Source organism: Nilaparvata lugens, chromosome 11 (genome assembly GCF_014356525.2).
Source record: "Nilaparvata lugens isolate BPH chromosome 11, ASM1435652v1, whole genome shotgun sequence".
Taxonomy (NCBI): domain Eukaryota; kingdom Metazoa; phylum Arthropoda; class Insecta; order Hemiptera; family Delphacidae; genus Nilaparvata; species Nilaparvata lugens.
Genome location: NC_052514.1, coordinates 584,468 through 599,374, shown reverse-complemented (window position 1 = coordinate 599,374; position 14,907 = coordinate 584,468). Strand labels below are relative to the sequence as shown.

At 33.9% G+C, this 14,907-nt stretch overlaps 1 protein-coding gene and 1 long non-coding RNA gene across 2 annotated transcripts; both read right to left on the bottom strand.

The window, feature by feature from the left end:
- Window positions 1-3,947: 3,947 nt before the first annotated feature.
- LOC120353507 lies at window positions 3,948-10,767 on the bottom strand. The gene is made up of 2 exons (XR_005572426.1): window positions 9,667-10,767; window positions 3,948-4,132 (listed from the first exon to the last, which is right to left on the bottom strand). It is a non-coding gene; the product is annotated as an uncharacterized LOC120353507 (long non-coding RNA).
- Window positions 10,768-11,647: 880 nt separating this feature from the next.
- Window positions 11,648-13,522, bottom strand: LOC111062000. Its single transcript, XM_039437358.1, has 2 exons — window positions 13,064-13,522; window positions 11,648-11,915 (listed from the first exon to the last, which is right to left on the bottom strand). The coding sequence occupies exons 1-2, from the start codon at window positions 13,337-13,339 to the stop codon at window positions 11,700-11,702; spliced, it is 492 nt and encodes a 163-aa protein (XP_039293292.1). The 5' UTR covers window positions 13,340-13,522; the 3' UTR covers window positions 11,648-11,699.
- Between the last annotated feature and the right edge of the window lie 1,385 nt (window positions 13,523-14,907).

The window sequence follows — 14,907 nt, the reverse complement described above, 5'->3', positions numbered from 1 at the left end:
TCCTGCACTACTTTTAAAACCTACTTTATGTATCTGATGTCTTTGTACTGGTGCTTATTTTATGTCCATTGATGTGAGTATATTTTCAACAATTCCTCAAGGAATGACCTGTGACTAGACAATATTCAAATGTATATTGTATTATATGCTGTGTTGAATAAAGAGATTATCTAATGGCCCATATGAATAAAACCAGAGCAAATGCTCATGAGCAAGAGCATGGAGCAAAAGGTTTTGCTCATGAGCAAAAGGTAGAAGCAAAAGCATTTGCTCATTTTTATATGAATAAGCTTTACCTTATACTCTTTACCTTATGCTCCTAAACTCTGGAGCAAATGCTCACGTATTTTAAAGATTTTTCATCAGCTGATTTGCTTTTGTAGCCTTACTTTGTTTTTATAGCTCACGGAAGCGCTAAATATGCAAGTAGAGTGCACTGCTTGTGTTTGCGTCGTCTGCTCTGTTTTCTATTTATGAATGGAGTTTTAGGTTAGTTGAGTTTAGAATTTTGAAATAATAGCGTGAAAAAATGTCATCTCTATAATAATCTTTAGCATATTCTTATAATATCAATAGACTTTTTATAATTGTCCACACTCTCATCTTTTTAAATGCCTATTTCCTATTCTGTGATGGTTATCTTTATATCGGATAGGTAGCTTTTGTATTTATCCTTTTGCAGGAATAATGGTGATATAAATCATGATTGAATCTAAAAAGAGATTTATAGTTTCCAACTATCGGTTGTGATCGTGTCCAGTATAGTTTCCTCTTCCTCATACGAATTAGTTGAGCCATTTTACTATGAACAAAAGGTAATAAGCTGCTCTAGACTAGACTCACCTTTTTTGAAGCATTTGCTTCAAAAGTTTAGCAAATGCTCTAGTTTATTCATACAATTTTGAGCAAATGCTCAAACTATTTTTTTGATGAGCATAAGCAAAAGGTTTTGCTCACGTTTATTCATAGAAAATGAAGCAAATGCTCCATATTTTAGAAGTATAAGCAAATGCTCAACTTTATTCATATGGCCCATTGTCGCGGTCTCTCATTGGAAGGAGCTTCTACCAGTTGGAGGATTTTTTAGTGAGAGCTTTGCTGGACTGTGATACGGCCTACAGTTTGTGAATAATGTTTTCAATTACTTGACACGATCTATCGAGGAAAACCTGACCTTGATCACGACATTGGATATCAATTTGTTTAACGACTTACCTACCGAGCTGCAGTCCTTGTCTGATATAAAAATTTTTAAGAGTAAAGTGTATAAATTCTTGGTTTCACAAGCCTACTACAGTATGAAGGATTTCAGTGATAGAAGGTAGCATAGTTTGTAGGTAGGCCTACTCTAGTCTTCCATGTGTGTTTTTTATTGTGTATTTATTATTGTTACTTATTAAGACCTGACGTTATTCAACTGTATATTATAAAGTGTACTGTGTTGAATAAAAAGATTATCTTATCTTATCTTATCTAATGACAGCTCAAAGCTAAACTGCTCGATTTTTTCATTTCTGATGAGCTTCCACAAAAATTACTACCATATGCATCATGACGGATGACATTTGAATGTGTGCAATTTAAATTGATAGCAAAATACATAAAAATTGGTCTAGATTTTCAAATGAGAAATACACCCTTAAATTATCCTCTTGGTTTTTGTTGGTTCAAAAATCACATAGAATGTACAATATTGACTATCTCTCGATCTCCTGAACACATATTCCTAAAATTTCTATATTCGTTTTATTTCTATATTCGTTTTATTTCTATATTGCTAAAAGTAGCTAGGTAGGTAGCATTTGTTCTCAAAATAACTAATTTATAGTGCATAAAATTGTTTAATATTCTCCACATTTAGAATTTAAAAGAGAATGAAATAATAAAAAGACTAATGACCAATACCATTCAAAGCAGAAAAAAGTCCAAAAACGGCTTAGTATCTCAGAAAAAAATGTGATTCTAAGGTGGGTGTGATTGGGAATCCTACTCAAATTGAAAATACTACTCAAAAATTAATGTCAACTAAACAAAAAATTAATGTAAACAAATCAAAATTATTTTGATCTTTTAAAAATTTTTACTGTTAAAAACAGTTTAAACTTCTGCAGTCTTCCAAAGAATGGACATTGATATGTCCAAAGCTCCGCAAATTCATGTAGATGCATAACAATATAATTATCTATAGTTATTATATTACAAATTGCTTTTTCATATCATAAACAGTTCAATAATTATTTTCTTAGTCTATATTATGTAAATTCATCTATAATTTTGCTGTATTGTAAGCTATTGTATATAAGTGTATGAGCCAGTATAGTATATTGTAATCTACATAAATAAAGTACCTACTCAATCAATCAATGATCTGCTTAAAAAAACCAACTTTAGATGCTTTAATAACTTTATTCATATTCATGATTTGAGCAATTTTTGATTCCATAAGTATGAAAAAAGTTATTTTATACAAAAAAGTATTCTTGTGATTTTTCTGTACGATGCACGGTTTAAAAGTTATAAGTCAAAAACCGAAGTTGCTACTATTTTTCATACTATCAAATTACGGTACTGGATGGAAGTCAGACATGAAATCCAGAAAGCCAAAAGCACGGAATAAGCATACCAGTGCTCCTTTCCTCTGTGCCAAAAGCAACCTTGGCAACAAATGGACTCGCTTCTCCCATCTAGCGGCAGAATTTGGAACTAAAATTTTACTGGAACAATGCATTGATTCAGTTTTGAAAAAAATGCAAGCTTCCCGTTCATTATATCAAAAAACTACTAGAGACAAGATTTGTAGATGATAAAACACTGAATAATATCCAATAGTAAAATGTTGAACATCTTCAAAAACTAACTTACAATCTAACTTACAAACGGAATCCCATTGAAGCGATTAGGACCTAAATGTCGGGTTTTCATCGATTTCCACTAAATTATCAATCGATTCCAATCAAATTATATTTTTTTATCATAGAAAAATTAGTTTTGAAGAACTATATCCCTTAATATCGTCCAGATGAATAATGAAATGTTTGTAATTTGAAAGAAAACTGCAGCCAGTTTGTATTTTTGTGGGATGCTAGTTACAGTTTATGCCGCTAGATGGCAGGTAAATGTCCTTTTGGTATCAAAGCTATTCAACTCTGGTCCAGCCTCAGAAAGAGTGAATAGAAGGCAGTCTGATGAAAATATTGTGTACAGAGTACTCTTGGATAGTTCGTAGTTACAAACGTTTCTCGCTTATAACTTTTGAATGGCTCGTTTTATCGTAATTTTGTAAAGAAACTTTTTTGTAGGAAATTAAATTCTCTACACGAGTATGGATTTTTCAATTCTTTCCAAACATAAGTAGTATGTTAAAAGCTATCTGTTTTAATGATTCTCGCTACGCTACCAAAAACATCAGTTTTGTTCAGTTATCTTTTGAATTGAATATCTATATGGTGGCACACTATCCAACCGCTCTCCTTGTTCAGCTGCTCATATATTGTAAAAATTGTTTGTGTTTGTATTCTTATACAAGAATTATATTATCTATAGACTTCGTATAATTGTACTCCTAATATGTATATGAATATAGGCTATAATAATGTTTCTCAAAGAAAGCTGTCGATATCTTCATTGTAAGGGACGAGACATACAAGGCGTTTTTTCAGCCGAGTCTGCACGGAACGATAGAACAGGAAGCTCTCCTATTGGCTGATTGAGTTGGTGTATCGAGAATCAGCCAATCGGAGTGATTCCTGTCTTGTTGTGCAGTGCCGACTCGTCTCAAAAACGCCTTGTGTGTATCGGCCCCAGTATTGCTTTGTTTTGTCTTCTCCTCTAAACACGACAGACTTGCTCAATTTCAGAGGAGTACCTCAGAGTAATTTATTGTTTTTTCTGGAAATAAAAGGAATTGAAATTTGAAGATAAGAGGAATTAATTAATAGACTACCAGAATTGTTTTACATTTTTAATTTAATTGAGAAATGAGTAATTTGATTTTTGAGTTTTGAATGAGTGCGTGGTTTTCTTTCGGTTTCAGTCAGGTTTTGAGGTGTGCATGGGAAGACGGGTTCCATGAATTCAGTAGATGAAGAGGTATGTCGTTCTTGAGTTTATCCCCATTTCTGTTTAGTGTTTCCTGAAAGAATAAATAATGTTCAATTAGAAGTGAACGCAATACTGTAAAAAACCATGATGAAACTTTCAAATCATTCTCCAAACAAGATTCAGTTGATTCTATATTATTGTAAGATATCCTCTTCAAACTTTGTCAAGTCAATAACAGAAAATTTAACTTCATTCCATTATCCATTTCGCGTTGGGAAGCGTTTGTAATAATCTATATTATCTACAGAGAATAGGCACAGGTGATTCACTCATAGTTCTAGGAAAAATGTATAATGCAATAATATATAGCCCAGTTATAAAGTTATTGATCAACTCCTTGAAATATCATTCCCAAACTCTGACAAGTCATAAGATAAAAAATGTAAAGCATTATTCGTGAATGTTTCAAAAAATATTTATGTAAGTTACAAAGTTGAAACGTTAAGCTGCGTTTACACCAAAGTTATTAACAAAACGTTAAGAACTTAATCCTTATAAATTCTATTAGATTGAACGGAACTTGACAAACACATACCGTATGTACATCATGATTGTGTATGATAAGTTATGTTCAATCTTATAGAGTCTATTAAGTTATTAACATTTTGTTTATAACATTGGTACAAACGCAGATTTACAGTTCACTCATCTCCATAAAACATTCTTTCCAAGCATTGTCAAATCATAAGATTAAAACATTTAATTTATTTCTATTTTTTATCTTTTATCAAAGCATTATTACCGTATTTGTAATGATATCAATTTACAAAAAATAACAATATATTCTCTAGTAAGCACTACAAGTCTCGTGTAAAGTTAATCAAGAGATTATGTAAGTAGGACTATAGTTGGCATATTATGTGTTTATGTCTTCGATGAATGAATTTTTAAGTAAGCTACGGTACTCACGATTTCCCATACTCAACCATTCTAAGATTTTTGCCCGGTTTTACAAAAACCGGTTGAATTTTCATTGTGATTAATTTCACGAGAACCAATCAGAGAAGGCTTTTCGAAAAGAAGGCTTCTCTGATTGGAATGGCTTCTCGTGGAGTTAATCACGATGAAAATTCAACCGTCTTTTGTGCAACCGGAACTAAGAATAAAAAATGCTCAACACTATAAATTACTACGGTAATATAATAATAATAATCTCGATTGACCTGGCTAGCTCAGGTCTGGTGTCGGAGTTTTCAGGTCGGTACTATGGTAATAGAAAGAAAAATAAAAATGTTAGTACCCTTTTTGAAATATTTAATCACAACATGTTTCGGGCATTGATATAGTACCCGAAAAGTGTACTAAGATTTTTATTTCTCTTTCTATTCCTATAAAAGTAGCCCTATACAGAAAAGAGATAAATAAGACACGGTACTATGGTATATGCTGTATAGAACTATAGTTCTATATAATACTACGTAGAATCACGTAACGACACCTGTGTTGCGGGTTGCCTAAGTTGAACCATGCAGGAACAAGTCTTTTATTTTTCCAGGTTTTTGTAAAATTACTGCTAGTCTTCCAAGAGACTTATGCCAGTTGAAAGAGGGTATAAATTGCCATAATACATCTAAGTTGAATATTTCACACCATTATTACTAAAATAGGAAATATTCAGATATTAATGCCATTGATAATAATAAGTATTTATTTATTTATTTATTTCATTGGCAATTACAGATCATAATTATAATATGATGGGAGAAGACAACAGGCATAGCCCAAAACTGTCTTCTCCCAAATTTCTACAAATAAAGTGATGAATGAATTCTCAAATGAGCAATTCACGTAAGATTACCAATCATTCTAAGATTATATATGTTTATGTATTTGATGAATAAATGAATGATTTCTAAAGCTGCGTTTACACCGGAGTTAATAACAAAAGTTTTTAAAATTTTTGTTATCAACTGATGTTAATTACAAAAGTCAATAACATCATGCTAAGTTGCGTTTACACCGGAGTTAATAACATGAGTTATTAATATAAAGTTGTCAACTTGACTGAATCGACAAAAATTATTTCTCTTAACAAAAGTTAATAACTCGTGTTTATAACAGAAAATTCCTTGTTATTAACAAGATTCATGTTATCCATTGAGAGTCTGTAAAGATCAAAGGAAATGTGTTATGTTAATAACAATAGTTATTTGTATATCTAGAGTGAAAAGTACGACTTTTTCTCCCTGTGAGAAAAAGTTTGAAGCCCGAGGCGAAGCCGAGCGCAGCAATTTTCCTGTGGGAGAAAAAGTATTTTTCACTCGTGATGTACACAACATTTTTCCTCCATCTACCTTTTTTTATAGAAACTGCAAATAAAATCATTCTAATAACTTACATATTGGTGACAATGATTCCTAACAACATAACCTAAATCTAAAACCTAAAAACCGGTCGTCTGATTGGCACTGCCGATTGCGCTATCTATAGGCAAAAGTTGTAACAATTATATCAGCTGAGCAGCTACCAAAAATGGCTGACTCCAGATCACGCGGTTCAGATTTGAATATTGCAGATCAAAAATATTTGTTGGCTGGTATTTTGAACAGAATAAAATATTTTAAAAATTGTATAAATTTTTATCGTCTACTAATATTAAGAATATAATAATTATCATACAAACATATATTTCATGAGTTGATCAAATTTCTGGTTGTGGTATTGAATTCAGTTGACTCAATGACAGACACCTCTATCATGCTTTCTCATCTGAGCTTAGACCTTCTAACCTATTACAATGTAAGTTTCAAAATAGAGATGCTCCCCATGTTATTTAAATGGAGTCACTTTTACTCCCTAGGGAGTTTTTCTGTTTTTTACTACCGAGAGCGAAAAAGTGACACTTTAGTATTAGGTTTCAGGGAGTGAAGTAAGTACTTTAGACAGTAGGTGGAGGAAAAAGCATCTTTTATCGCGTTAACTTTTGTTAATAACAGGTTCCTATCTTCCCCGCAACCCCCTCGCCCAGCATCCATACCCTACATCTACAGCTGTTCCCTAATAACTACAGCTGCGGACGAAACACGTGACAAAGTTATTAACTTTTGTTGATAACAAAACTAGCAGCCAAAAGAAAATGTTATTAACATTTATAATGTTGAAAACTTTTGTTATCAACTCTGGTGTAAACTGTAAACGCACTATAATTTGTTCACATTAGATCAGATGAAGATCATTATGTTAATGATTACACCTGTTTCAATTAAAAGTATTTTGAAGACAATTTTTTGCTTTTTATTCCGGCTGTTATATCATATGGATAGTCACGTTAGATAAAATCATATGGAAGTCAATAATTATATTGATAACCAGATCTTGTTAATAACAAGGAATTTTCTGTTAAAAACACGAGTTATTAACTTTTGTTAAGAGAAATTTTTGACGATTCAGTCAAGTTAATAACTTTTTGTTAATAGCTTGTGTTATCAACTCCGGTGTAGACGCAGCTTAAGATTATAAGTTACTAGCATGTAACCCGTGCTCCGCAAGGGTCTAATTGAAAACTTGACCTACTGAATTCATGCATAATAAAAAATAGGCCTAAAACCATCCTCGATATATTAAGAATCTATATGCAAAATTTGAAGTTAATCAGTTGAGTAGTTCAGACGTGATGATGCCCATTTGTGAATTCCTATACACGTAGAGGGTGTATAAGCCAAATCTTTATTATAGACTAGATTACCCGGCGAACTTCGTACCGCCAAAAAGTCAATGTATCTCATGTCACACTTGACTTTATTTGGTGAATCATGAAATTTATTTATTTACAATCAATATTTTCATTTACATCTCAATACGGACCTCCTATGTGCTTAAAACTACTGTTTTAATACCAGAGTAAACAATTTTATCACATAGTGATGTGTTTATTACAGCTGGTAAGTTTAGATGCTAAATCATATTATCACAACATGATCTTGAATCATGATGATCTTCCCGTTCTACGTTAGCTGCTCGGCCGACAATTTCGAAAACATAGGTCTGTAAAATGGATTAATATATAATTATTATTAGCCCCCCTATAAAAATTTCTGGTCAGAAACCATCCCCAATATTCACACAACATATTCCCAAAGATTCATGCCGTTCTGTCAAGTAGTTTTCGAGTCTATAGGAAACAAACTAACAAACAAACAGACATTCATCTTCTATATAATAAGAGAGAGTAGGGTTGTGTTTGTTCGTGTGTTCGTTTGTTCGCATCAAAACATGTCAACTTGTGGATTGCATACCGGAATGATTTAGATCTCCAAATTTTGCACATAGATTCTAAAAATATCAATCTCGTGCACCTGGAAGCCCAAATTTTAATTTTCCTTCTAGATTTTTCAGAATTAATGTTTAAATTTCATCAATGGTACATTCGATTTCATTAAAAAATTACCAAATCATATGGTCAAAATTAAAAAAGGAACATCTGTTTCTATATTGCTTTCTACCTGAGAAACATAGTTTTGAAACTTCGTTTTCCTGATGCAATGTTTAGGCCTACACGTGGCATGGATTATTAATTTATGCCATACGCTGAATCTATATATATATATATATAAAAGCGAAATGGCACTCACTCACTGACTGACTGACTGACTCACTCATTCACTCACTCGCAGAACTAAAAATCTACCGGACCAAAAACGTTCAAATTTAGTAGGTATGTTCAATTGGCCCTTTGGAGGCGCACTAAGAAATCTTTTGGCAATATTTGTTGTGTACTCAATAGTTGAGTACATATTCCTCTGTTTTCTTCCTTCCCCCCATTTCTCCCTTCCTTTTTTTCCTCATTACTTCTCTTCTCTTTTCTGCCTGCCTATTACATGGGAAACCATAGTTGGCTAGGTACCTTCATCTCTTTTTTTTTCTCTTCTCCAACACACCCAAACACTAAGCCCATTGTTTTTTTATATTTGTAGCATTTTATTGTGTTTTATTTGTTTCGTAAATCTTTGTAATTTTGTTTTGTCTTGTTTTGTGTGTTTTTAATAAATTGAAATTGAAATTTTAACTCTAAGGGTGGTTTATAAGGGTTTAAAGTTCGTCTTTTAGCATGTATATTCTTCTTCTCCCAATCTCTTAATTATAATTGAAATGTCCATATGTTATTATAGATCTATAATCTAAAGAGAGTACCTCTTCGAAACAGTTGTTAACTGGTAACTAAATTGATAATTTTGTCAGGTTGGCATTAAGTTGAATTGAAATGAATTTATCGCGGAAAAATTGATTGGGAACTGCTACTTCAATCAGAGCTATTCCTGGGAATATTATATTACTAGCCGTCAGAATCGCTTCGCTCGCCATATCCGTTTAGCCAGACGTTTAGTCTGGACCCCCGACTGGATTGCCTAACATATGATAGAAATGCTCAAATGAAAAATGCAGGCGAGCGAAGCGAGCCTGCTGATCTCATTCATGGACGATCCAGTCGGGGGTCCAGGGGGCGGAGCCCCCTGGCTAGACGGATATGGCGAGCGAAGCGAGCCTGACGGCTAGTAAATAATAATTCTAAAATTATGTGTTATGTCATTGATGATTTATGAGTTAATTTTCAGGTATGCTACTCACTTCAAAGCCTGGATACATTCTCCCTTGGCGTTGTGGACCTGACCGTAGGGGCAGATCTTACTGGATGCCTCAACAGATTGAGTAGTGATGAAGAGAAGACCCATGAGGACCAGACATCCCAGGTTGAACAGTTTCGAGAACAGAAGCATGCTGGTTGAGTAGGAATTTAAATTTTCGAAAAAAAAATTGATCACTTATCGAGTATGATGGACTACTAACTTTCTTACGCAAGTCTTCGCTATTTATACTGCATTTCCCAACCAGAGTAAGAAGGTTATTCGCTTCAGGAGTTATCATCAAAGATGATATTTGAACCCAAAAGATACTGAATCAATCGACATAAAACTTTTCTCGACAAATATGATATTTGAACCCAGAAGATACCAAATGAATCCACGTAAAAATGCATATTTTTCAAGTTGATATCAAATTTAGAGCAGGGGTCAATCTCATATTGTATTGAGTTCACCAAAACAGAACGTGTTTATCTTTCGACGATAATTGAGTGGAGATGTTTACAAGCTTTTGTTTCCAATAATTTAATTATTGAAACTGGGATGTTTAGTTTTGATTGTCTGTCGTGTTATAACTGGTTTTTATGGGTATGAGCTGTTCGTGATATCTACATTTCCTAAATTAAAATAGCATTAAAGAATAATATTGAGATATTAAAGTCGATTTTCCTTATAATAGGGAAACTAAATTCTTGTAAGCTATTCTAGAAATAAGTAAATGACTGCAGGCTTCAAATATCTCATGATTGGCCAAATCATTTGAAGAAATTCATTCATTGAAATTTATTTATCTCTCAGAGAGAAATAGAACTATAAGAACTATGCTAAGAAATATGGAAAAGAGATAAATAATTAACAGTATCTTTAGTGTTGTACTCACCAGTTGAGAAAGTTGACTTTAGGGCCGTTTGCAGTGACAGTTTAAACTAAATTTCATTTTAAACTGGATTAAATCCGTATCAAGTCTAGTTTGTTACAATGTGTTTCATTTTGAGTTTAAGCCACCAGCTGATTAAATCGAGTTTAAGCTTTGACTGTGCAAACGGCCCATAGTCACCGAGAATTCCTGTATTATACAAGTTTTAAGTTTTTTTTAAATCCATCTGTGTCGTTTTTTCTGTATTTTTTTAGGAAATAAATTTAATTTTATTTGTTTTGGAACATGTTTGTGTTCTTCTCAAAATACGTGTTTCTTTCAAAGTCCGTTCGTGATATCTCAGTATATCTTTCTGTTTTCATCAATCATATACATCACTGAATCTCACCAAATGTTTGGTGAAATAGTTATTTGTGCAACTAGTGCGCAAAGTGACAGTTTGCTGCACCGAAAGAAACGTTTACCGTCAAGAAACGGCTCGGGCGGAATGGTTTCTTGAGTGCAGCAGAGGAACTTGCGCACGTATTTCACATTAAGTTTTTCCTACAGTTACCATTGAATATGAAAAGTGGGTAATTATGGGTAAAATTGCCTGAAATGCATCAAATGTTTTTCTGTGTAATTTTATTATTGATAAAAACCTTAATTTATTGTCAAATTGAATAAAAATGTTGTCCTTGGTTATAATATATAATGTAATAATTTGCGCGTTGTGCTTCGTTGCACCTCTGCTCACTATAGCAGCCCAGTCACTGTTACCAACTTCATTTTGATTTTGCTGCACTGTTACTCCATATAACCTACTAAGTATTTTGCGTTGCCATGTTGCAAATCTGGAGTGCAGAAAAATTTTTCCCGCACTAGAGCGGAAAAGTGATTCTTTGCGTTCTGTAATCAGTGCAGCAATGGCCACTTTTCAACGTAACTGTAGGAAAAATAATGAAGTTACAGTTGTTTTGTGTGTGATGTGCTACTTTTCCATAATTAAAACACAAATTGAAATTTTCAACCAGTTCTATGTGTTTAACAAAGTGTTAACATAAAAGTAGTTGACAGTTTCAATTTGTGTTTTCATAAATAATAAAGTGTACACTGTGTCAGAAGTATTTTATTTCATTAAAATCAATCAAGTTTCTTATAAATTAAAATTTATCGCCATCAATATCCTTGCACAGTCCGTCGATAACCTGCTGCTTGCGTCGGTTCTCAGTGCGCAGACGTCGGATTTCAGCACAAAGGGCCTCCACTGTGGTGCACATGCGTTGAAGGTCATGCTTGTGCTGGATGGTCATGTCGTGGATACCTCTATGCAACTCCTCCTTATGCGCGTCCAATGTTTTGCTCGATTCCATGCACATCTGTGCAAAACAAAACAGATTAATAATTGATGGAAATTACTGAGATATTGCAATAATTATTCAAATGCTAACCTTCAATCTGTTGACTGGCTGGCCGCTATGGCTCCGTATAAAATGAGCGCTGCTATCCAGAGATCGTCAGTTTGCTGTAAGGGTAAGCATTCCTGACCGGCAATTAGGAGGTACTGGGTTCGATTCCCGGGCTGACAAATAATTTTTGAATAGTAACGCTCATCGAATTTCCATCTAGCTGTTCACCCTGCTGTCAATATTTGCAGTGGCAGAAGTCTTCGGGGTGAATTACTGCATTTAATTTGGATTTTAGTTTAATAATGACGATTAATAATTCATTATTGTAAGGGTAATAAATGAGTTATGAGGCTTCCTGACTGAAAACTTCCATTCATATCTGGGTTTGAGCCCGGGATATCTAGGCTAATTCAGTAGATTGAAGGCACAGTGGTCAGAAAGAGCTTATTTATGTCTCCAATACCTAAAAACGGTCAGTTAAGTCATGCTGTTAAATCCAATATCTACTCCCGCCAAATGCATTTTAAAGGTTTTGATAGCTTTTTTTGAAAGATGTTTACAAAAACCATCTGTATATAAGTAAATTATTTTTTCTCTTATGCTTTTTAAGTTGTTTATAGCCTCCAAATCGCTAAATATGGTGATAAATCTTGCTAAAAGCCAAGAGTCGCCATATTGTTTATCAATTTCATGTGAGGTCTTTTTGGTCTGTTCAGTAATGTCGATTGAAATTTCCGCCGATGCCAAGACATTGGTTGGATAGAAGCATGTTGTACGGAAATGTACGGAAAAAGTGAATAGAGCTGCAGTGTGACTTGTGAGTGATGCTAATTCGAGATATAGCTAAATGGGCTTCGGCAAACGACTGTGCAACGACCAAACATTTATGTCAGTGATTTTAAACTATGTCTCACATAGCTATTTTGGCATGAGTCTCTTTCCTGGGAGACTATAGCAATGATTCCAAACCATCCTTGGAAAAAAAACTTGCACCTGCATCGTTAGGCATAGGCAACCCGCTATACAGGGGGGTCTTTTATCAATTCGTAGAGATAAAATGATAAAGATAAAATTAAAGTACAAATAACTAGACGATTATAATTTGATTTCTTGTTTACCTGCTGACGCTTCTTGGCATCGACCAGCGTAGAATGCAACATGTTCATCTGATTGTTGCTCTGTCGCACCTGCGTGGTTTGACTGGCGTTCGTTTCGGCGAGCATTCGACGCACCTCGTCAACAACCGTGAACACCTCGAGCCACTCTTGGCGAGCTTCCTTGTAGGCCAGCAGGCCAGCCTCAACTTCGGACCGGAAAGACTCGTAGAGCTGGGTGACCACCTTGTTGTGACGTTGTCGCTGGATCTTCTCAATGTTGTGCTTGTGTTCCACCATCAGGCATTCCAGTCTGAAAGATAATATTTTAGACTAGGAGGTAACCCGTGCTCCGCAATGGTCTAATTAGAAGCATGATAGACTGAAAAACTGACGTAATGAAATCTTGAAAAATTGAAAATAGACCTATAATCACCCTCGGTAAATTACAAATCTATATGTGAAATTTCAAGTTATTCAGTTCTGTAGTTGAGACGTGATGATGCGTCATTCGTGAATTTCCTATCCCGTACGTGAATAAGCCAGTTCTTTCTTTTATTATAATAAATTGATTGGATTTAGTAGATTGAAACAGTCTGAAAGTCAATGGGCCATATTAATAAAGTTGAGCATTTGCTTATACTTCTAAAATATGGAGTATTTGCTTCATTTTCTATGAATAAACGTGAGCAAAACCTTTTGCTCATGCTCATCAAAAAAATTGTTTGAGCATTTGCTCAAAAGTAAAAGCTTATACTCAAAATTGTATGAATAAACTAGAGCATTTGCTCAACTTTTGAAGCAAATGCTTCAAAAAAGGTGAGTCTAGTCTTGAGCAGCTTTTCACCTTTTGCTCATAGTAGAATGACTCAACTAATTCGTATGAGGAAGAGGAATCTATACCAGATTACCAGATACGATCACAACCAATAGTTGAGAACTATAAAACTCTTTTTAGATTCAACCATGATATATATCACCATTATTCCTACAGAAGTATAAATACAAAAGATAGCTACCTGATATAAAGATAGCCATCACAAGATAAGAAATAGGCATTTTAAGAAGATGATAGTGTAGACGATTATAAGAAGGCTATTGATATTATAAGAATATGCTGAAGATTATTATAGAGATGACATTTTTCACGCTATTATTTCAAAATTCTAAACTCAACTAACCTAAAACTATTTATAAATAGAAAACAGAGCAGACAACGCAAACACAAGCGGTGCACCCTACTTGCATATTTAGCGCTTTCGTGAGCTATAAAAAACAAAATAAGGCTATAAAAGCGAATCAGCTGATGAAAAATCTTAAAAATATGTGAGCATTTCCTCCAGAGTTCAGGAGCATAAGGTAAGAGTATAAGGTAAAGCTTATTCATATAAAAATGAGCAAATGATTTTGCTTCTACCTTTTGCTCATGAGCAAAACCTTATGCTCCATGCTCTTGCTCATGAGCATTTGCTCTGGTTTTATTCATATGGGCCAATGGGTTAGGTTCAGATTTGAGGTTGAATTTTCTCCTGGGATTGGGTTTAGTTTAGAATAGAAGTTGTTTATGTTGTGCTTGATATGGTGGAATACAAGCAGAGGAAATGCTAGAAGAGGGATATTTTAGATTGAAAATTAAAATAGAGGCTGTTATTTCCCATGGGATTAGATTCAGATTCACATAGAGGTTGTATTTTTCTATGTTGTGCTTGTGTTCCACCATTAAACACTCTAGTCTGAAAGATAATACATAAGATTTCATTTAATTCGGTTGCGGTTATATTACAGTAGCTGATTACAATGACGATATGCTCACAAACATCCTCTAATGGACCAAAATTGAGTGTATTTGATGAGAGTTGGAACAGGCA

Coding starts and splice junctions, on each gene's coding strand:
- LOC111062000 (XM_039437358.1), bottom strand. CDS start 13,339: ATGGTGGAACACAAGCACAACATTGAGAAGATCCAGCGACAACGTCAC. Junction 11,916..13,063: donor ATGCCAAGAAGCGTCAGCAG/GTAAACAAGAAA, acceptor TGTTTTGCACAG/ATGTGCATGGAATCGAGCAA.